The sequence below is a fragment of the Gallinula chloropus genome (genome assembly GCF_964237585.1).
Source record: "Gallinula chloropus genome assembly, chromosome: 5".
In the NCBI taxonomy this organism is placed as follows: Eukaryota; Metazoa; Chordata; class Aves; order Gruiformes; family Rallidae; genus Gallinula; species Gallinula chloropus.
In genome coordinates, this window is record NC_140090.1 from 47,325,525 (window position 1) to 47,348,949 (window position 23,425).

A 23,425-nucleotide genomic window follows, 5' to 3' on the forward strand; every position below is an offset into this window, starting at 1 on the left:
TAAATATGAAGTAACACTCCTGTCTGGCACCAATGCAGACCTTTTAAGCTACTGTGCCCAGGTTCTCCAGCTTTTTAGCATGGTTTTTCTTTTAAATTCTACCCAAAAGCTGCAAATTCAATCTTTAGGAAGGTAAGGTTTTCAGAGTCAGAGATCTTAGCCCTCCTGGACCGAAACAAAGGAGTAAAGTGATCATAGGCTGTGTTCCTCATAGAGGGACAAGTTGGAAAATGCTGAGAGGAGGCACTAGCATACACACAGATTGAGAATAACACAGAGCCTGGTTCATACTGCAGATAATCAGCAATTTCCCTAAGTAACATATTCTCTTCCTGCAACAGTTTCTAAAACATCAAGACCGGGTGGGCTTCCTCCCGCTGAAGTCCGGGGAGATACGTGCTAGCTCAGGCAGAGCCTGGCCAAGGCAAGCAGTGATTCTGGGAAGCTGTCTGTGTTACATCTACTCACATCTTCAAGTGATCAAGGAGTTCATCTGCACTGAAGCACTACTCACTTATCCAGAACATTACACACATCAAGTGTGTCCGTGTGATGTTAGTCACATGGAGTACCAACTAAAGAAAAATGGATGGGAGTAGTAACTTGCAGTATTTACCAAGTTCCTTGAAAATACTTTGTTTTCTCTGTAAGGACTGACAAATCAGGTCATTAGTCCCAAATATACTATTTCCCATCTAGTTTAGCTACCATGTTCTTATAATTAAGCATTGTTAAGAACCCAGCACTGAGGTATCTGGCAGGAAAGGAACATGAATCCTCATCAGCATCTGTTCCCTTGCCCAAACCACCTGCAATAATGCAACAAGCCATTTACCGAGTGTGCGCTACAACATTAATCACAGAAGCATCTGGGTTTGTTGTGCAAACTACCAGCTCGGGCCTGCAAGGCAATAAGAAATGGGTGAGCACATTGACATGCTTAGAGCAAAGCCAGTGTTTCCACACCAGAGCATTTTATAGGCTCCCAACAAACCATGTTTACCTACCCGACCCCGCTACTCAATCCATCTTCATTTCCATCAGGAGTACACCAGAAAACAAGAGAGCAAATATAGAGCTAAGATAAGTGGTGTTGCCTGAGGACTAGAGTTATTTAAAATACTTTGAGAGGAACTTGAGCAGGTCAGCAGGGAAGAAAAAAGGAAGAGCACTCCAAGCATCTCCTCCCGCAGCTGGAACATGAACAGGATTATTTAAGTGCAGCAAACGTTGTATTGCTCTGGCTACCTACAGGAGTCTGAAACCTTTAATTGACTCAGGAGAAAAGGTATAAGAGCTATGAAGTATCTTGCAAGGGAAACAAGATAGCTGTGGATTCCTTAATTCCCATGATGAAGACTGTGGGAGGTCAGTCACACAGAGCTAACCTCACAGCTTGCTGATCACACTGCTATCCACACCCAGATCCCGAGAGCAGGTAATCCCTGACACCGCTTTTTGCTCTCTAGCCCAGGAGATGTTCACACAGTTGCATACTTCCATCCATGTGGCCTCACACTCCCAGGACAAGAGTACTGATGACTTCAGCCCCAAGTCAAGGAGGGAGTAACACCTTGCTAGATCTGTATTAATACTGATTAAAACCCGTTCTTCCTATCAACTCTTGGGCACTTAATAGCACTGTTCCCTTCCAGGCAGTACTTCACATAACCCCACATCTCTTTTAGGAGACTGAAAACAGACAGGCTATGACACATAAAGCAGAGTCTCCCTGACCTCCCAGGCCTCTCGTTCTCCTCAGGTGGCCCCAGAAGCAGCAGTAACATGTGGTCCCTCCCATGTGTGAGCTAGACACCAAGGGGATTAAAAAGAAAAAGCACCAGCAAGTCTCAGCACCAGCCAACTGCAGGAGACAGCTGTAGCTGCAGAAGTTCGCTGAAGTATAAAGTGATTAAAAAACCTCAGGATTAGGCTAACTTATCTTTTAAAGCTTCAACTAATGAACATTACTCCTACCTTTAGTTTTCCTCCCTTGCTTGCTCTCCACAGATCTAACACTCAGCACAGCACAGAAGAGTGGCAGCAGACACCAGGTGTCGTAAGAAAGCAACGGCTGTGCCAAGATCGGACCCTAAAGGGGTGACACTCGCCAAATGCACTGCCACTTCACTTCCAGATCAGGAACTAATCAAAACTAAGTGATACTCAATACCTGCACTGCTTCTGTTGAGCCAGGAAATTATTCCCCCTGCTCAGCTGCCGAACAACGTGACTCCTTGGAGAGATGTTGCTTTCTAGATAGCTACTGGAGGATGGCCAACACGATCTTGGGGCTGAGGGCAAGGTGAGCAGGTATTTTTAGTTATTGGGTGCCAAGGGGAGGCAGTGGGCATGAACTGCACTGCAGGAGGGCACCTGTATTTTCAAAGAAAAATTAAAAGTGCCCTTTTGAGTGACATTAAAGACCTGCATATGTTCAAGCAACAGTTATCCTGTTGAGAGGTATAGCTCAGAGGACAATCCCCACATAGTCACAGCAAACCAAGACAATTAGGGAAGCTGTTTTGTGTATTCTCTGACAACCCCCAGCTCTGACTTGCTACGCAACACTTCAATAAGATATTATGAACTGGCACTGCTCAAGCTTCAAGGCTCTGCAGACTTAGGGCAATACCTGTGCTTTAAGCTCTGCAGGTCAGCCAAGGTCATATCCCCCCCTCCATGGGATGTTGAGATGTTTTCCTTATCGCCTCTGGTTTTGACTTTGGCTGAACTCCCCAGCATCAGATTCTTTCCTTCCCCTGACACTCATGGGTAAACACAAGATGAAGCCAAAAGCCACCTGAAAGGACATGGTGCTCTTTCAAGACACCACTCATAGATCAATGTGTCTTCAAGCCTCAGGAGAAAACCCTCAGCACAGCAATCCCAAGGGTAGTCTGAAGTCTGTCACATCTCACAAAGAATTAATATCAAAACGGAGCAGAACTCTCAAAATAAAGATAACCAAACCTGGATAATACCTACATTTTTTCACCTTTTCTCTCCTACATCAGGTTAAGCAGTACCTGGCACGTCTATAGCTAGGAAACAGGTTTTTACCCCCTTGACTATGATTTAAGTGGTCTCCTTTGTTTTACTAGCACAAAGATTTTCAAAAAGTCTCAGTTTCAGCGGGCATATTTCCAGCAATTCTGCCATAAGAAAATGCATTCTTAGCAAATGACTCCAAAGCCCCTAAGACACTTATGCTAAAAAGCAATGCATTCTTAAAGGGAGTCAGCCAAGGGCTGATCTAGACTTCAACATTCATTCCAGAAGCACCGACAGAAGAGCCAAACACAGAAAGCAACCAATGTCAGCAGAGAAAGCAAGATGAGGGGTCTTTCCCACAGAAGATCTTTCAGTAAAGCAGCTGGGCATTTGGTACAGGATGGCCGAAGGCAAAAAGGGTGGAAAAGAGGAAGAAACAGTTAGGACAGAATGAAACATGCAGAAGGGCAGCCAGCACCAAAACAACTCAGCGTGCAGGAAAGGAGCAGAGCCTGAAGAAGAGGGGCTTTTAACAACGTCAGAATATACCCGTTTACAAGCCTGGGTGGTATATCAAGTTTAATGGCTTGGACTTACGCACGGGATGCGGCAGAAGAGCACACAAAATAAGGCCAAGGGGATGCTACAGAAGGACTGGGTACCCCATTAGACACAAATGTGCTGGTGACAAAGGATCTTGTGGTTAAGAAACTTCCACAGCAACACAGATGTCTTGCCCTTATTCCTACTGCCAATATGCTTGTGGAAGGGTAATTAATTAAGTGCAACTAAGTACTGCCAAGTCAATCAGAAAGGCTCTGTTTACTGAGGTCCTTCTGTGCTCCCCAAAGGTATGCCTGTGCCCTCATTCTACCCAACATCAAGGTGACTGAGTGACAGGCTTCAGCACAGAAATGCCAATTGAAAAGCTTTCAGATGCCTACCGCCCAGACTCACCCAGGAAGGCGCATGACATCGAACACGCCGGTGGTTGTTTAACAGCACTGCAAATGTGCATTTGCAATCACACATACCAACTCTACACAAGTCTCAGGAACAGTACATTTTTATAAACATTAAGCTTGCCACAAACTGTGATGTTCAGTACTTCTCATATGAATGCCTCATTTAGATTAGCCAATGACCGCACCAAGATTTATTGCAATTAATTAATTCAGTTCATTATACCAATGCCCAGATAGTTAAATGCTTCTGTTGCCAGATGGAAATCCTCAGAGTTTAAGTTATTGCTTAGAAAGGGTAAACTTTATTAGTTTTTGAAGCTCAGTTATTTGCATAGAGGAAAAGTCTCCTTCACCACAGCAGGAGGGCAGCATCAGCTACTCCTGCCACGTAATTACGTAGAGGAAATACAGTTCACCAAAAAAGCAGTCAGTGTTGGTCTTGGTGCCTTTGCTGTCCTCCAAGAGCAGGAGCAAAGGCACCAAGACCAACACTCACCTGCCACAGACAGCTGTGCAGAACGCAACACATGTTCAGATCAAATGGGAAGATATCACCAACCTGTCTCTCATCGTAGGAAGACCAACAGCAGTCTCTCCTATGTTGCACCATATGACCACTGTGGGTTTTTAGATCGATCTTTACAATCCTTAATGTCTCCTCTACATTTGTGTGGGCTCCCTTGCCCCGACGCTGGCTCCTACAGCTGCTCGGCACATATCCTGACAAAAACTTGTTTCAGGCTGTACACAGCGGTCCAAAACCATCCGAGAAGTCTGTCTACATGCTCAGTAGCAGACAGGATAAGTTCACACACCAGCACCACTACATTAACTGGTGTTAGCAGGGTTAACCATCATCATAAGTATGAGAATGCTGTGCTTTAGACCTGCAGAACCTCTCTGAGGCTAACTGTGCAGCATGGAAGAGTTGCACATCAGAACAAAAGCACAGTTGCCTTGCTAACCAGAGATAAACAGGCAGCATCAGTCACACCCCGACAGAACCCGTTATGCAAAGGACCTCTCCAAGCTGCTTCCCATTTAAATACCACCATCAAGTTCACTTACTACTAAGTGTAAATACTCTGATGCACAGTAACGTAGTCTATAAGTTACGTGTTCAGCAATACCTGGCTTATCTGATCCCTGTGCCCTGGCTACACATATCACATATTTACCTTCTATAACCCATTCATTATACTTACTGCAATAGCTCAGGATGTAACTACCCAAATAACCCAAGATGTCACCACCAACGTCCTGTATTTGCCTACACTTCTTAAACTCTACTGATCACTCAATTTATATGCTGTGCAAGACAAAGGAAATTTGTAGTTCCTCATCCCCCAGCTGTTTAAACACAACATTAAAATGCCTGTTTGAAAGTCTGGTTAAAACTTCTCCATGTGTCAGGATAATGTATTTTCAACACTAAATGTATCAGTTTTGTTCCTCCTCTTATTCAACTGCTGTATGCCAAGTAATTAAATTAATTTCTCAAGCCTAGAGGTACTTCTATTTACAGTTACCAATACTGTGGATATATTTCACCGGAAAGGAATACTTCAAAGTCTATACAATTATATACAGGATTTTTCAAATCCCTAATAGACAAAGGAGATAGAGCAAGAAAAGAAAAAAAAAAACCCAACAAATAGTAACAAGTCAGTCTGTCCAGATAGATGACGACTGGGAAGATCACAGACTACACTACTCCAAAGAGACCACTTCTCTCCTTTACCTGTTTTCTATCAGCACTCCAAAGTCAAGCCTGGCCACAGTGCCCAAGGACCTCTAAGGAACAGCCAAGTTCCCCAAGAGCCAAAAATCACTCCCCAAAATCACCCTCACCTAGCACTTGGCCAGCACCTTCCTCCTGATAAAAAGCAACGCTAACAACTAACAATCTGTGTACTTTTAAAAGCCGAGGATGGGGTGGGGGGGGGTGGGGGGGGCTGCTGCAGGAGGGAACTGATAACTCAGTGCCTTTGGAACAGCTTTACAAAGGACATGATCTCCCACCTACTTCACAATCATGCTGAGAATGTTTTAAGTGGAAAAAACCCTGCTTCCTTCCCTGCCTAGAAGGGGTGTTATCCTGGCTGTCCCTGCAGTAGCATTCAGGTCCTGCGGATAAAGAGGCACTAGGTAAGTGCAGAGCGTTGGCAAAATGCAGAAGATGACACTGTGCTGGAACACAGTGTTCTTCCTTAGGCTGAGCAACCCCTTTAACAGATACAAAGGTCTGACATCTCTAGGAACAGCCAGAACAATTACCGTCATCTTCCTCCCATTGCATTAGAAGCAGCCACGATGCAAGCAAGCAGAGCGCAAACAATAAATCATCTAAATGCTGGAATGAAAATAAGATGGGTTTTCTGCAAAGACTTTACTTTTGGGCTCTCATCACAGCTGTGAACTCAAGTGACACTGCTGGTGCCACACTGCTCCCACATTTTGAGCCAACAGAAGGTATTCTGTGATTTATTTCCAATATGGGACAGGCCCAGGGCTCAGTGAGGGACACCTCAGGCAAGCACCAATATCCCCTTTCTCTCCCCAGTTATAGAAACAAGCTTTGAGCCTCATCACCCATAAACCAATCTGCTCAGACTCCAGCCCTCAAAAACTGTATCAGTCCTGCCTGCAGGACCTTACCCCCAAAATATGGATTGTTCTGCAGCTTCCCTGCTGCATCTTATATATGAAGCAGTCCGCAGAACACAAAGAAAATCAGCACAGCATCACCTGACCTAGCAGCCCTCCCAGCTCAGTAGAGTCAACTGCTCTCTTTGCATGGCAATGTTATGTGTGTCTACAGGGTTGTGCAAAGGGAAGCCAGGCAGCAATCCCCACTGAGAGCAAGCAACCGGTGTGAGGATGGCCACAGGAGGGAAACTCTTCAGCTATGAGCTTTTTTCACCTCTCAGACTGCCCACAGCAGCACAGAAGCTCCACAGGGAGTCAGAAACAGCCATTCCCTCCATGCACCAGAAGGACAAACAATAACACTTTACAAAGTCTCCCGCAGATCTCAAACCCATCTGCAGGTACTTGCCACAGGACTAAAAGCTGCATGAGGTCCTAGGAGGGAGAAAAAAAAAGTGTATATATGTATTACCTCTGCCAAAGCAATCTGGCAGTCACTGTCGCTGCAGTTGTCCCTAGGAAAGCTGCTGCCATGAGCCGATGCCTGGTCCTGGCATGATGTGCTGTCCCATGGTAATGCCGCGAAACAGCGGAGAGCCCAGCTGCAAGGGGAAGAAGTCGAAGGCGAAACATCCTGTTGAGGAAGAACAGCACATCAGTACAGCAGCAAAGGGTTTCTGGCTGTGGGTTCTCATGCTGGCCCTCAGTCAGAGATTTGCTTGCATTGTTCCCCAAATGGGAAAAGTTACAGAAAAGAAGTCACAGATGCTTACTAGCTGTTCCAAAACAGGCACATAACCTAATAAATGGCAAATGGGAGTATGATGTATTGACACACACCTGGTTGACACACCTTGCTGCCACTTAACATTCTTAAAACATTTCTAAGATTCCTCTCTGGCCAGAGGAAACATTCATGCTCCAAGTGCCAAGGCATGCAAGATGCAGGGAGATCTTACAAGCAAGTATGGCTAACAAGAGCCGTTTGGCCAGAGGAAGAGACACAGATGGATTTTAAAAGGCAAATTAAGTCACATAACAAGGAAATCTAGCACACACAACCCCCCCCCCCCAGTCACTTGGTACTTCCCTAAGAAAACTCCTGTTAAATCACTTTAGCCAGCCTGGAACAAGAACATTTATATTCAACTTTCAGCAGAAGGCAAGTTTCAAAGCATCAAAACTCATAACACACACTCCATCCCCCTCTTAGATACCCAACAGTACATAGAGGAACAGGAAACCAGAGCCACAAATCTAAATGCTATTACAAGGGATCATCTCATCACACACAGCAGCTCTGGGAGGCAAAGCAATTCTCGCTGGCTCACAGCACTGAAGGGGAAGGGTAAATGTTGCCTTTGAAATGAAAACGTGCTGCAGTTCCTTAGCAAAATAAAGGTTTATTTCTAACTGATGCAAATTCAATTTCCCTGTTGCAGGGACAGCCTTAAAAAAAGATATTAGGAACAGAATGGTAAAAAAGTTGCCACAGTCAGCAACACTACTGCGTGGAAAGAGTCACCCGATTTTCTCTTTTTGTCCCCTATTCTCACTGTTCTGTGGTCAGACATTCCCAGAACTCCAAAAAGTAAAGTCACATCTATTGGTTTCTATTTGTTTTTGCAACACAAGATGCCACCACACTGCTCTGCCACACCATTCACTTGGAACAATGACAATCTCAGGACCATTTTGCACAAATGCATCTTACGTGTTCACATGGGGTATTATCCCACTGCAGCTATTAACTGCTGAATATACTAGTGCAATAAAAACTACCACTGGCTCAGGATTTCATCATGTGTTCCGGTGGTGCGAACCTGGGGAGGGGAAGAGGGAGGGAAGACACACACAAAATACTCAGCAGCTTACTTCTGAGTGTTGAATCTCAGTATACTTTAAGGCAAGAGGCGGTGGAGATGCATCTAAAGGCTTCATGGCACAACAAAGTAGTATGTGGTGAGGCAAAGGGAAGTGCAGATAAAGTCACTTGCAAATCCTTTATCAATGATTTTCCATATCAGATCTACGGCTTTCACACAGCCCTGGGACAAGGGAGATGGGGATGGTGCAGCAGCAGGTATGCTCTCATTTCATGTCCCAGTGAAGAATTTATTACATAGGCAAAGCAAAATCTGCAAGTGTTAGTTTCTCCAAGAAGCTCTTGTTACCCTAACTTGGGCTTCCCTGCATTTTGCTGTTTCCCCTCCCAATGGAAGTGCAGCCGGTTATCATTTAATCAGTCAAAATGAAAATCGAGCCACCAGTGCTTCCTCTTGAGCTTGAAGATACCTCTACAATGTCTCAGATGGTTGGCTTCAGTACTGCAGGAATTTTTGCTCAGCCCAAGCCCTAAAACACACGAAATTATCTGCTTTGTCCAAGTCATCTCTATGCTTGATGGTGCTGGGATGTTCACCCAGACAGCACTCGCTTGATAGCAATTGCCTGAGAGCGCAGAAAGCAGGCAGTTCCCGTAACAACCCTAAAATATAAGGTATCCCTATCTCAGAAAAAAGGGAATAAATCACTTGGGAAGCTGGATTTTCCATGTTTTCTGTCTGCACTACTACAATCTCTCAATTTTAAACTTTTTTTTTTTTTAATCACAAGCACCAGTATGTTTTGTTTAAAGCTTCAAGCATTTAACTCAAGTTCACTCAAGAAAGCCAGTGCTCACTTATACAAAAGATTAGAGGCAAGTATCTTGTCCTAACCACAGCAACAAGGAGCTCAACATCATGACCTGCAGTAGCGTAAGGAATAAAGCTGATAAAAAGCATCAAACTCCCAAGACCTCCTGGGATTGCAGCTTCGAAAAAGAAAAGAACTCTCAATAATCACATGACTTAATGAAATATATATGATTTAATTTTTTTTTACAGGACACAATAAAGTAGCTCAGAAAAAAAATATTAGCTCAAAAACACTGAAAATAAGGATCAAGCAAAAAAAGTAAGCCCTCATGATGTTCTAGCATCCCTGCTACAAGGAATCCGTAGATCATATTTTTGTGTCTAAGAGGTAAGCCAATCTTACCTGAAGTTCTGGCTCAGAGCTCTACAGATACTTTCACAGGGTGAATTCACATCCTTGGACAGAAGACACAATTGGGACCTCTTTCCCAGAAAGTGACATATCTGCTCTTATTTATGCCACAAAACACAGGTATTTCTTTTCAAGCTGGAATCAACTGTCAAGACTTTAAAATTTAAAATCAGAAGCTTTGTTCCCTGTCTGCTCCATGATTACCTATGACCTTTTCCACTAAAACCCAATCCTCAAAGCCCAAATGTTCAAAAACCATAAAAACCCAATAAAAAAATATCCACCTCACCACAAACCCCCACAAAAGGAGACCCGACAGCCCATCCTGGTTCCCAGCACCATGGTTGGTGCCCCAGCTCCATGGTTTAAGCCATGTTTCTGCTGCTGTGGCAGCTCAGGGTCCTGCTCTGTGGGTACATGCTGATGGTAAGGTGGAACAACATAAAGCCTCATGTATTTGTAACCCAGCATTAAACGTGTTCACGTCTGACATCCAGGAAACCCATAAACCCATTGGGAAAGCATTGCTTCCAAGATGTGACAGGCATCATTCAAACCGAGGACATCCAGATTTCTTGAAGAGGAAAAAAGCACAAAATTACTTCAACAGCTATATAAATTCTGGCTTGAGATGGATATTTCATTTCCCCAAACAACCGCCCTCTATCCAGTAACTGGTTTTGCAAGGAAATTCAGACAGGCTCCTGACTTCTCCCCTTGCCATGTCCAGAACACCTGTCCACCTCCAGATTTTTTGCAGCACACAAAAGAACTGGCAGATCCCAACTCTCACATCCTTTTTCAGGCACCAAAAAAACTTCAAAAGACTCACTCCCATTTTTCCAGCACCTTAATTAGCTGATGGCTTCAAGACTGAGAGCACCAAGTTGCTCAGTTGAGGGGAAAAGGGACCTCTTTGCTCTTGGGTACCCTGCAGCACTGAACTTTTTGTAGTCCTCCTTTGCCATCCAGAACAGCCTCCGTTTTCAAGATGACACAGACTTCAAGCAGCTTTTTGATGTCAAAGCTGGCCTCGGTGGCACAAACACCAAGAACAGTAACTTAATAAGCTGAGAGGTGTTTAATTTTTAATCAGAGATGGGTTCACAGGCATTTTTTATTTGAACAATTTTACTAGGACATGGTAAGCCTGCATATTGGTGCGGAATGTCAATTGCCAATTTAAATGAAAAATATTGCTGTGCAGTTAAGATCTCCTCAAGAGAAGATTTCCACTTACAAGGCATTGCTTCGGTATGAAGACTTCCAGAGGGATGGAGTCCCCAAGCACTGAAAGAGCCTTCTGGAGCTGTATGTTTATTAAAAAGCAAAGCCTGATGTTGCCAGAGTGCACCAAGACACCCTGAGCCAGCTGTAGGAAAACCCCCCACCTACTTCCACCTCAGCCCCTGCCTGACAGCAATACCTCACCACTGCTCACTGCAGCCAGCCATGTCCACCCCAGAAGGCATGGGGTGCCCTGAAGCCAGCTGCAGCAGAACACAGGTCTCTGCTCCCAGCAATCCTGCACCATCTTCTCAAGCAGATTATTGGGAGGAAAGGAAGGAAAAAAAAGTAGGACAAGTACAGCCATCGGGAAGGAAAAGTCAAGACACAAAAGGCAAAGCAACTGAGAGAATTTTCACCACCAACACTGATCTCATCTGAGATAAATAAACCAGGAGGGGAAAAAAAAATCCTCTTAGCATCAAGCTTGCCTGCACCAAAATCAAGTTATTAACTTTGGCTTCTCCTTCCCCCCAGTTCTCTATACTTTCCATTTACCAACTGGTACAAGGGTGATACATATAATTAAGCCAGAGGTGGATTCCAGCTTACCCAGGTGTCTGTATCCACTCCTTCCTCTGTCCCCAAGAGAGACTGAACTGCTCCTGCTCTTCCCCCCTCCCGTAACTCCTCCAGATTTTCACCTTACCCAGTGCAATTTGCAGATAAAGGATTACTCACATTACTGAGGTTATTAGCTTACTAAGACACATAAATCAGTTTTGAGAATGAAAATGATATCTAGCTGCAGAAGTAATTTCTTCTCAGGAATGAGATTGGGGCAATATTTGATCACATCAATTTCACTAGAGAGGAGAACCGCATTTGCTTCGGAGCACGACTCGTATTGATGGAGAGTCTACGAAGGATCAATCGATAACACCATGACAGATCTTTAGCAGAAAGCTAAGCCATAGCCCAGTAACTTCCTTTTAACTGCCATTGCAGAAAGGGGCATCACCCCTTCCTAAAACCCTCACCCCCTAAAACACACACTTCCGAACTCCATAGCTACAGCCAACCGTAGCTCACCCTCCCCTGGGGGCCGAGGGTTCAGCGTGAGCCTTTGCTCTGCTCCCAGCACAGCCGCTGCTGCAGCCATATTTCACGGCACGCTCGGCAATTCAGTCTCATGCTGCTCTACCAGCCCGTTCTGGTGCTCTATTGTCACCTCACTTATTTAGGATAGTGATTTGCTGGGATGGTATCCATTAAGACTCACATGATTTATGCCACCTCATGAGTCACTTGGCCAAATTGATGGTTTAGCATCACCAGACACAAAGTGAAAATATAACAGCAAAACCCCAGCTAGATGGAATCCAGCTTGTCCAACTACCACACTTAGGCAGAGTTTTCTCCTCAATTTAACACACACATCCTTACCATTAGCTACGCTGAAGGAAGACGTAGGTTTCTCTGTCACCAACAGTTGCTCTAATCCCTGTCCTATTTTCAAGCTCCACATACCCACACTCAGGCTCTCACCGCTTGATAACACATGGTCTGCTAGGAACTACAGGTCATCCTGAGATACCACGTACTGCACAGAACAAATAACCATCTCTCCTTGGGCTGCACAAGTCCCTCATCATGATTTCTTCCAAGCACTTGCTGCCACAGGAGCTCCACCTTTGATTCAAGTAAACTGTCCAGAGAAGAGTGACCAACCTCTAACACTGTTGCACAAAGCCAACAGGACTGAAAACCATATTCCTGATCTTCAGTGCTAAACAGAGAAGACGATGTGCTGTGAAGACACACGCAAGACTTCTGATCTTGCCTTAATAAAGCATTAGCAGTAACTGTGAGTGGACTATTTACAAGGGTGGAGGTCAGGGGTCAGCTTGGTCTTCTCTTAAATGGGAAACAGCAATGCTTACTCACCAGGGAAAGACCTTCATCACCCATGTGCCTTCCAAGATTTCAAGTCTGCTTGGGGTAAAAGCTTTGGTACCAACCAAAACGGTAGAAGCTTCACTTGGAAAGCTTAACAGCAACCCCAAATCCAACCTGCTGGCTGAGTTGCTGGAGGACTTGGGAGTGGATGCAACCACCACCAACCAGGTACCTCTGTGGTGTCAAAACCGAGCACCTTTAGCAAGGATAAAATGTTTGCTTGTGGCTTCAGACAGTCTCCAGCAATGCACAGCAGATTTTTAATGGGAAACCAATTTCCCATGCAAACAAACTCTCAATGTCGCTTTTTCTTGGTTAACCTTTTCCTCCTCCCTACTCCCCTCAAAACTGAGACTATTCTTTAGGCTTTTGTACCTGGAAAACATCACAGCACTGACAAACTCCCTAGTAGCATCTCCACAGAAGCCAGAAATAACTAATAGAGCTGTAAAACCAAAACCTAACCAAAATGAAACTTACCTCACCCTTTATTAAATACAAAGACTCTGCTTCATGAGCTACCTCCACCTTAATCGATGAATATTCTTTTTCCACCTGCTACTCCCAAATAGTCAGGCTACCTTTGCAAACCAGACATGTGAGCAGGTGCACGAGAGCAGAGGCATTTCCATGGTGGGGGGGAACCCAACACTGATTTGAGGAGCAAAAGTTTGTCAGAGAAATGTCAGCAGACAGGCAGGAAACCACACTTCTGTCTTCTCCTGCAGCAAGTTACAGCCAGCAGGAACGTGGCTGCTTAGTGACCTGAGTGATTTAACATGCTTGCATGATCTGTGTCAATGGGTTGCGATTTTCCTGAGAAATCCTAACTTTCTCACCAAGTGGATAGCCCCTACTTGCAGCTCTTGCTCTTTCTCCAGCTGATAGCCAGATACCTGTGTGCACCTTAGAAAAACAAACCGAAAAACCCCAACCCAGTGCAGTTAAAGGAGATTTAAGAGGTGTTCACTGGGCTTCAAGAAGCATGTTAATTTTTAATGAATAAACATGTGTTTCACAAGAAACTAAAGCTGGAAAAGAAAAATGTTAAGTCATCCAAGGAGAAAGCAAGAGCCTTGCTGGGCTGCAAAGGTGACAATTCATCAGGCTTGAGCTGTCTGTGGATACATGCCCAGATCCAAATCCTTTCTTTTTGGAGGCAGACAGACAGCAGATCACATGAGGAATCAACATCACCATAAGTCTGTACCTCTTTCTTTCCAACAAAGAGGAAAAAATTTGTGAACCCACCGAAAGCTTGAATTTGAATATCAGCCAAAGGTAGTTTCCTTCTTCCCTATTCTGCCTTTTATAGAGAAACACTGCCTACTCCAGCCACAGCCACTTGCTTCTTTAGAGAACACCTCTCCAGCCCACAGAGCCACGAAAGAGCAGCACAAGGCCAGCGCCAGCCCTTGCACATCCTCCATGTGTCTGATCCTAGCTGAGATTTTAGTGAAAAAATGAAAAGATAACACAGCTGCTCTCGTAGCTCTTGAAGCAAAACCACCAGCGGTGGCAAGTCTGCGTCAAGCTAACCCAAACACGGATGTTGCAGCAGCAGTACGCGACGCAGCTCGTCGGCGCAGAGCTGGTTTTGTTGCTGTGGTGGAGCGGCTCTGCCAGCATCACAGACGGACACGCTACAAGTTACGGAGCCACATGGATTCACAGGTCTCATGTTTCAAGCACAGGTCAGCTGCAGCATTGCTCATCTCAAAGCAGGGCCTTCTTGCTGCCTGGAGAAGGGTCTCGTGTTTCACTTCAAAGAGCTATAAACTCTAAGAGTAACAGGAAAAAAACAGAAACTTCGAGCTCAAGACCCTCGAGGCTGAACAGAAAGCCACACGCACACCCCACAGAACCCATCTACTTTCAGTTTAAACCACTGATTTGATTTGTGGCAGGTAGAGCAAGGGTGACAAGTTGTCACAGGCTGCAGGGACAGAAAGAAAAGCACATCATGAATTGAAAGGCATTTACACAACACATTTAAGGCCATGCAGTTATAAAGCTGCGCCCAGCTGTGTGTTCCCACCTTGTGCCAGCCCCTAGTTCCCAGTTACAGGGGTCAGTGCTTTTATCCACTTTACCTGTTCCTGCCCCACACCTCCACAGCTGTGTCACTCCAGAGAAAAGGATCTCTTCAGGCAGTGGTTACTGCCAGCTGGAAGCATCAGTGGCACTGCAATTAAAAGCTGCTCCTGTTAAACCCAGAATAAACTCCACAGCAGGTTTCTTTGGAGGAATAAAAAAACCTCACACGCTGTTCTCACAAGCAAAGATAAACCAGAATCCACCAGCCAAGGACTTCTCAGATAATGCTACAGAAGCCACAGTCAAACAACACATAATCTGAACAGCACAACTATCTGGTTTTTTTCTTATTCGACAGCATCTTAAATCTTTCACTAAGGGGCAAGCTTGCCAGAAACTTTTGGATGGTATACACTTAGGCAAGTGCATTTCAACTCAGATTTTATTAGGAGCTCTCACATTTCTTACTAAAACGCTCCACCACCCCACCCTGAAAAGATATATATATATGTATCCACATACCCCCCCTCATTAAGAGATACCCATACTGCTTTCAGTGCCCCTCAAAGCCATTCTGCTTCAAAAGAAGTCCAGATATTCCTCTCAAAGGCACACCATGCTGGCTGCAATACTCAAAGCCAGCTAACCATTTCCCACTGACCTCAAACAGCACCATCACACCCGCAGCCACATCTCCACAAGAAATACTTTTTTCCACTAACACCCCCACAACAGCCCAGCAGGAAGGCAGAGAAACTGGGAAACCTCATGAATACGGAGTTTATCGTTGTTCACAAGCATCCTCAGTCCTATGGCATCACCCTGCCTTAACATCCTGGGCACCAGGGAGGCCACTGGAAACTTGGGAAGAACAAAACAAGCATTTCTGCATCCCACTTCAAGACATGGCAGTGCAGCAGCGAGACAGCATGCAGCAACATGCTCTTATAATAAACCCAAAAGACTTTTGCTCAAGAAACACAAAAACGCTTGCTTCCACATTCTAGATCTAAGCATAGCTGACAGCTGCCTCCAGTATCACCTGCAAAATGTAATCCTCATGGAGTGCAGCTTCAAAGCCCCTCTGAGACTTCAAATGGTTTGCAAGTCTTGCAGTTTGTCCTGTTAAACTGCCCGAGGACAACAGAACAAGCTCTCCACTGAAAACACTTCCACAAGCTTACCCGGGAACATGACTTCTCAGCCCAAGAGGCACAACAGGAACCAACACAGAGAAGTTACACAAAGACTAATAAGGCACACAGAACAGACATTAATGATGTCAACAAGACACACCATTCTTCATCCCCTCCCAGAGCATGAAGTTTCAACTCCTTCAGTTCTGGAAGCATAACAAATATCACAAAAGCTTCTGCAGAAAACAGGTTACTTGGAAAACACGCCATTTCCAGGAATAAACACAGAACAGGGGGTTACATGACCTTAAAATATGTTACTGAATGCGTACGTTACGCTCTTTCTAACATACCAATGAACACCAGACCATTTAAGAGAGTGTCTACAAGACACAGTACCCCCCACACCCTCCTCTGGAAGCAGCTTCTTGGCTAAAGAAGCTGCTACCTGAAAGCAGTGGCCACTGTGACCTCCTCCAGGGTCCCAGAGAACCAGGGAACACTGGAATGTATTTGCCTCATACTCCCTGCGCTGGCCAAGAAATGCTTTGCTGCTCCAGATGAACCAGCACACACTGTTCAAGCCCGTTAGTCTGGGCTATGTTAGTAGTTTGGTTTTGTTGATGATACCTCCTGACCTTCAAAGAAGTTTTTACTGAGTGCGCAGGAACAGCGAGTTACTCTGTGGTTTTGGGGTTGTGGGGTTTTTTCCTCTCTCTATTTTATGAAAGTGACACAACTGAGGTCAGGTTGAGTGGAAGCTCCAGGCAGCTGCCACCTTCCACAACTCACTCCCACACCAGCTTGGCTCCTCCTTCCAAATCACACAGTGCTGCCTGAGCCTTCCACAAAGAAGTCAGCACAACTTTCCAGAGAGCAAAAAGGCAACCTGCTTTCCTACAGCTTCAGGAAAAATCCTGGATGAGCACTTCAGATCAACTCCAAACAGTGCAGGTTGAAGGCTAAATAGCAGCTAGATGATTAGTTCAGCAGTTAAAAGTACCTGAGAGCAGGGCCACAGCACACACCGTGAGCTGCACACCCCAGCAGGCAGAAATATCACCTTTACCTGTAGCACAAGTGTGTTGGCTCCCAGCTTGCGGGTCAGGTGGGCATGGAGAACGCAGGGAACAACTTCTTGGCTGTGTTCTAAAAACGATAAAAAAAAAAAATCATCAAGACTGTAACTATTTGCTGCAGTCCCTCTTCCCAACAGTCCTGCTCTGCATATTAGTGCTCACATGTTTTGACCTCAGGACTCACATCTCACCTGGCAAATAAAGCCAGGAGAGGGGAAAAAACCCCAAACCAGTCATGCAGTTGATAAAAAATAATAATTAAAAAAGCAAAAAAGGTCTTTACTTGAGCTCCAGCCTGAGCTAGCACCCAAGTTTCTAGAGGAGAGTATCTCAAAAAGCTTTGTTTTCTGACATGCCCACCCCAGTCACTAACACTCTAACCAACAGATTGAAGTTGAGCCGTGAGGCTCAGGAGGCTAAAAGCAGACACAGCACCGATAGAGACCGGACCCTCCCCCACGTTCAGCAGTTCATTCACGCAAATCTGCCCTAAAAGTTTCTCCCAAAGCGCTTTAACGAGCCGCGATTAAGGCAAACGGCTTTGACCCCGGCTGTGACACATAGCAGTAACCCTGAGGGCCCGGGCAGCACCCCAGCCAGCCTCCCACAACCAACCTCAACCAAAGCCGCGGCGCAGGGTACCAAACACCGCTCCGGGGCTCCCCAAAACACCTCGCACACGCCCCATCACAACACAGGGCCAGCGAAAGGAAACCTGCCTTCCCCTGCGGGGTTCCTGGCAGGAGAAGCTGTATAAGGGGCACAGCCCCTTAAGTTTATTTCACCGGGGAAGAACGACAGCAGCGGCGCCGGGACACACGGGGCAGCGGAGTGAGCCGGCTACCGATCCGCTCAGGGCCCAGGACGCTCCCTCAGCTAAAGGCCTCGGCTCCCTCAGTGCCCGAACCGCCCCCTCCGCAACCAACACCCCCCCACGCGCCCACAACGCGCTCCCGCCGGCCGCAGGGAAGGGAGAACCATCCCTAACAAAGCCGCAGGGCCCCGCGGGCAGCCACGGGAGAGACGCCAAGCCCACTCCCGATTCCCTTCCAGTCCGGCCGCGCTCACCTCCGAACGGCCACCGGGCCGACCACCCCACCGGAGCGAATGTAAACCCCGCCCGCCGGCTCCGCGCTTCCGCGGGCGGTTCCACGTCGGGAAGGGGCGGGAATGGGTTGAGGGGGCGGGGTCTGGCCTAAAGGCGGGATTTGGGCTGAAGGGGGTCTGAGGTGAAGGCGCGGCGTCTGGGCTGAAGGTGAGATTGAAGGCGGGATTTGGGTTGAAGGGGCTCCGGGCTAAGGACGGGTTGCTGCAGTGGGTTTCCCTGCTCTTCTGAGGAAGAACAAGGAACCGCTGAAGTTCTGAGTGTTGTGCTGGGCAGAGCGTGGGTGAATCCTTCCAAGAGGATGCACTCAAGACTCGATGGTTTCAGCCACCTTTTCCCGGCCGACGAAGGGAAGTCCTGTGTCACCCACACTAAAAGCGACAGGTTCGGTTCCCTTGCAGACTACTCCTTCCCAGGGATTAAAAAGGAGCAGCCGGCAGCACTGTAACAGCTCCCAGGCTGAAGGTAAAACTCCTTCCTAAGAGACACAACCCAAGTAAATCACCTTTCAAGCAAAAACTGTGCAGGTATTTCTTACTGAGCTCAGGTGTGCAAGGTCTGCCGGAGGTCCGGCATGTACATCTCTCTGCCACGCATATATCTATTTGGGACACAGAGTTTTTGTTCCGTTCATCAAACCTGCCCAGGAGATTGGATCCCGGTTTGGCCCGGCACCCTCAATTCCTGCGTCTCCCCTGTGCTCCATCCCCATGGCCACGGTGGTCTTCCTTGCAGCACCACAGCGCCCTGCAGCCCCCTCCCACCATGCTGCACCCTCTTTCCAGTGTACCTCATCTTTCTGCAACCCCACTCCGGTCTACCCCGTCGCCTTCACCCTGTACCTCCGCTCCCCGCATGCTCTCCAGGATAACTCCGCCCCTCCCCTCCCCACAAGCCGCGCCCCGGGAAGGGACGGTCCCTCCCCTCCCCGCCCCTCCTCACAGGCCCCGCCCCACGGCGCCCCTGCCGAGGAGTTTCCCTGCCCTCCAGCCCGCGCATGGCCCCGCCTACCACCAGCAGGGGAGGGAACGCAACGGCCAATCACCTCTCCGGACAGGGCATCCGCGCGATGCCGATTGGCGGCCCTGGCCTGGCTTGGCGAGTCCCGGGCCGGCGAAAGAGACGCTCCGATTGGCCGTCGGCTCCAGGGGGGCCCCGCCCCATAACTCCTTGCGTCCCTCCCTCGCTCCCCCCATCCACCCGCCCGGGCGGCAGCAGTAACCGCCGTCGCCGCCGCCGCAGCGTGAGGCGGTTCCAGCGGCGCGATGGCGGCCACGGCAGGCAGATCGCTGCCGCTCCTCCTCTGCCGCCGCCCCGCCGCGCTGACGGCGGCCGGTTGCTTCCCGGCGTTGGGGCGGCGCCGCCAGCAGCAGCGACACCGGACGGTGAGTGAGGTGGGAGCCGTGCCCTTCAGGCGGCGGCCGGCTGAGGCGGGCGCGGTGCCGGCAAGCCGCTGGCGGTAGCGGTGGAGGGGGGGGGGGGCCGGTTTTCCTCCTCTCGCGTTCCCTGGGAGGCGGTGGCCCCCGCCCCAGCCCGGCCCTGGCAGCTGCGCGTTATTCTTAGCGCCCGTCACCGGGCGAAACTTGAGCGGAGCGGGCGGCGGTAGCCGAGCCCCCGGCCCCGCTCCGGTAGCGGCCAGGTCGCCAGCTCTCTCGCCGCTGCTCCGCCCCGCCAACCAGCAGCTCCTCCACCCCCGCCCCTTCCGTCCCACTTCTTTCCTTTCCGCCCCTCCACCCCCCACCCCGATTCTCCTTTTTCCTTCTCCCCGGCGGACGCGGGAGCGGCCCGGCTCAGCCCGCCGTGCCGGGAATGGGCTCTCGGGGCGGAGGTCGGGTCCCGGCGGGGCGCGGCCGCCAGGTGGCGCTTGGGGCCACTGAGAGCCGCCGGCGGGGGGGGCGGTTTGGGGGGGGAGGTGGGCGCGAACTGACGGGCGAACGGACGGACACCGACGGGGCGGGGCGGGGTAAGGCAGGGGGGAGACACACAGCATCGTCCAGGTGCCGCGGGGCACGGATCGGGGAGGGCGAGAGGAGGCTCCCCTCAGGGTGGTGGTGGTGGTTTATCTTTTCGGGTTTCATGCCGCTGCCCCTCAAGGTCAGCCAGGGGAGAGGGGCTGGGGGCTTGTCCCCTAATTCCATAGTTCCCTCTGAGGCGTTGGCGTCCAGCTTGGTGCGGCGTGTGTGTGTTTAAAAAACCCAATAGACCACCCCAAAAAATTCTTTTCTCCTCACCGCCACCCCCCAAAAAAAGCGCCGGGTTTTGTTCTTTTCCCCTGCAGAAGCAGCAGCTGGTGGCTCTGCCAGGGACGAGAAGCCTGGCAGCACACACGTCGCTTGCTTACTATGTGTCTCAGGGCAGAAAATAGCTGTAAAGGCGGCAAGTTGCGTCTTGGAGCTCGAGAGATTCGCTAAAAATACCAGGAGAGTTGGGAGTTTGCTTTGGGGTTTGTTGTTTTTCCTTTCTTCTTTTAAAACTAAGGGAACAGCCTGTAACCGTGGGATATTCTTCTAGCTTTTGCCACAATCTGTTTTATTGCCGCCTATGAGAAGGGAATAAAAAGAGCTGCTGTCAGAGGTGTGCACCTGTCGCTCACTTGTTGTTTTGCTGAAGCAGCTGATGGCAGAAGTACCTAAAGCCACCCAAACTGTGTGTTCATCAGGTGCCGGAGAGGGGCTCCAAGCTGGTGTGGAACAGCAGATCTAACGCCGTGTCCCTAGGGCGCTGTTTGAAGAGCGGCTAGAGCATTCGTGCCTCCTACCTTCAGCACACTGGCAGCTTCTCTTAATGGTGTTGGTGCGGTCGCTGTTGTTTGCGGCGATGGGATGCCGGAGGTTCTGTCGGTATTGAGCGGTGTCTCAGCAGCATCGGTCCTGTGTTTGCAGTGCAGTCATTCACATGTGCGAAGTGTGGCTTCTGCAGTGTTGACTTCAGGTTTTGTAAACACCAACCCGATAAGCGAGGCTACCTGTACCCAGGGTTCTGGCTGGGGGGTGGGACAGCCTTCTCAGTTTTTGTAATTACGTCATTGAAGTTGTTGGCTTTTAGCAGGCTCTGGCCCAGGAAAGAATAAATTTTTTTATCTAAACTTAAGTTCACCTTTGCGATTAATTTAATGGAGACTCAGACCCAGGCTTGATTCCACTCATCGGGCTGAGTGTAGCAGGGAGATTAAAAAAAATATCCTGGATCTCTTCTGTTTGTCTGGGAAACGGATGAAGTGCAGTCGCTCAGGAGCACCCTAAAATTGTATTGTCTAAGCCATCTCCTTCAGGTGCTCAGGGAAGGAGGAGGGTTTTCCGGGCTGCTAAAATTGTATTGTCTAAGCCATCTCCTTCAGGTGCGCAGGGAAGGAGGAGGGTTTTCCAGGCTGCTAAAATTGTATTGTCTAAGCCATCTCCTTCAGGTGCGCAGGGAAGGAGGAGGGTTTTCCAGGCTGATGATTCCAAACCACTTCTGTGGTATGCTGTTTGGTTTTTGGTAGTTTGGCTGTTAGCCATTTGCAATGATTCATTTGGGGGGGGGCTCCTTTTCAATAGGGAGACTGTACACCCATCAGTTCACTGGATGGTTGAAGGGTCCCCGTGAAGCTAGCGATGGAGTAAAGCTTGGGTGCCTGGTATCCCAATTGTTCCTTCTGACAGCATCTGAAATGTACGTATTTATCTCCTTGCAGAAGAGATGAGCTATCCTTTCCATTCTGCTGCACTTGAGAAACTATGCGGACCACTGGGAGAGAGTAGAGACCCAAGAGCTCCCAAATCCTAGAATAAATGCTCTCCAGGGAGAAATCACCACAAACGGAGCTCTTCATGATAAAGAGAAAATGGAAAGGAGGCTGCTGCAAAGAGGAAGCAGAAAACTAGAAAATCTGCATTGGGTAGGAGAAGGAGTAATGGGCTTGCACTGCGAGGAGAGGATTTGGTGAGGCGCTGGGAATCTTTTTACTGCCAGCAAGAGCAGAGAAATGCTGAATTATTTCCCAGGAAAGCTGCTCAATTCTCATTATCAGAGGCGGTTAGGACAGGTTAGACTCACATCAGTCACAATTGATCCTGCTCTGTGATAGGACTGGACCGTGTTAAGCTTCTGGAGTCAATGGATGGTATGAGGAAGCAGCGAGAGTTTGTGTAATGTAGAAGTAATGAATAGAGTGATTATACTGGGCATGTCTGTGCAATATGTTTTTAGTGCGATAAACGTTACTTCTCAGGATAGCCGGGGTAAACAATTAAGTGTGCTTTTGTGAAATAGGGTGCAGATGCTAAATGTCTTAAGGGTGAGCTCTTTCAAGAGGGATATAAAATACAGTGGAAAAGCGTGGGCCAGTTATCAGACTACTGTGAGTGGCCAGTACTTTAAAACCAACTGCCCAACCCCTCTAGATGGGTAAAGAAGGAGGTTGTGATAACATCAAGCAGTGCAGAGGGCAAGGAGGTCTGAACTCTTGGATAAGTAATTTGTATCTGAAGGTTCAGCTGGGAGTACGGTGATATGGGGAGATGTAGGGCTTGAATGAAAGGCTCACAGCTTGCTGTAAGAGTTGTGAAAGCCAGGGGAGCTGGGAAAGGTCAGTGGGCTCAGTGTATAGAAGTGGCATTGTGCAGAACCCTGTGGGTCTTCATGTTCTGTCCTAGGATTGCAGGCTGAGAGAGGAGGGGGAGGGTGCGCAACGTTTGAACGAGAACTTCACTCACTGATCTCGGAATAGGAAGAAGCAGGCAGCAGGAAGTGTTTACTGATGCTTGTGAGATTCCCCTCAGAGAGCGGTGATGTTGTGCCTCGCAGGAAACAGCTGTGCAGGGTAAGGAGAGAGCTGGTCCACACATCTGCATGGGCAGTGGGGCTGTGGCATCCATAGTGTTGGAAGAATGTGGCCGAGCTGAATAAGCAGTCTTGGAGCAGGAACTGGGCGTGCATCTCTTTCCACTTGCCTGGTTTCACTTTAATGTTATATGAGTGGGAGAAGCCTGGCAGATGAGAGGGTCAGCGAGCACCTTTGCAGTGGAGAAGCTGCAGGAGTAGGCTGGAGGGGATGTAACGTTGGGGGGAATGTGTGGATGGCTACAGCTTTGGACATGATGCCGTCTGAACAGTTCATAGAGCAAAAAAATAGCATTGGTGCCTGTTTTAAATTCAGTTAAATGCACTTCCCCCTTTGGGAGGCAACTGGGGATGTAATGCATTGCTGGGAGGTTGTGTGGGAAAGTGGAAGCTGAGGAGGGC

At 48.2% G+C, this 23,425-nt stretch overlaps 2 protein-coding genes across 5 annotated transcripts in view; one reads left to right on the plus strand and one right to left on the minus strand.

Moving 5' to 3' along the window:
- MICU1 (mitochondrial calcium uptake 1) overlaps nucleotides 1-18,201 on the minus strand; it is a 102,340-nt gene extending 84,139 nt beyond the window's left edge. For 2 of the 3 annotated variants that reach the window (XM_084265600.1, XM_084265599.1), the window contains exons 1-3: nucleotides 18,166-18,201; nucleotides 17,088-17,167; nucleotides 7,081-7,242 (exon numbers count right to left, since the gene is read on the minus strand). In XM_084265600.1, coding sequence (XP_084121726.1) covers nucleotides 7,081-7,241 — 161 coding nt within the window. In that variant the 5' untranslated portion in view covers nucleotide 7,242; nucleotides 17,088-17,167; nucleotides 18,166-18,201. Of the gene's footprint in view, nucleotides 1-1,977; nucleotides 2,008-7,080; nucleotides 7,243-17,087; nucleotides 17,168-18,165 lie in introns of those variants that run through there. The other variant, XM_084265601.1, reaches the window with a different exon arrangement.
- A 1,209-nt stretch (nucleotides 18,202-19,410) lies between these two features.
- The window catches only part of MCU (mitochondrial calcium uniporter), an 87,944-nt gene continuing 83,929 nt past the window's right edge, over nucleotides 19,411-23,425 (plus strand). For both annotated transcript variants that reach the window (XM_084265072.1, XM_084265073.1), the window contains exon 1: nucleotides 19,411-19,587. In XM_084265072.1, the coding sequence (XP_084121198.1) occupies nucleotides 19,468-19,587 (120 nt within the window). In that variant the 5' untranslated portion in view covers nucleotides 19,411-19,467. The remainder of the gene's footprint in view (nucleotides 19,588-23,425) is intronic.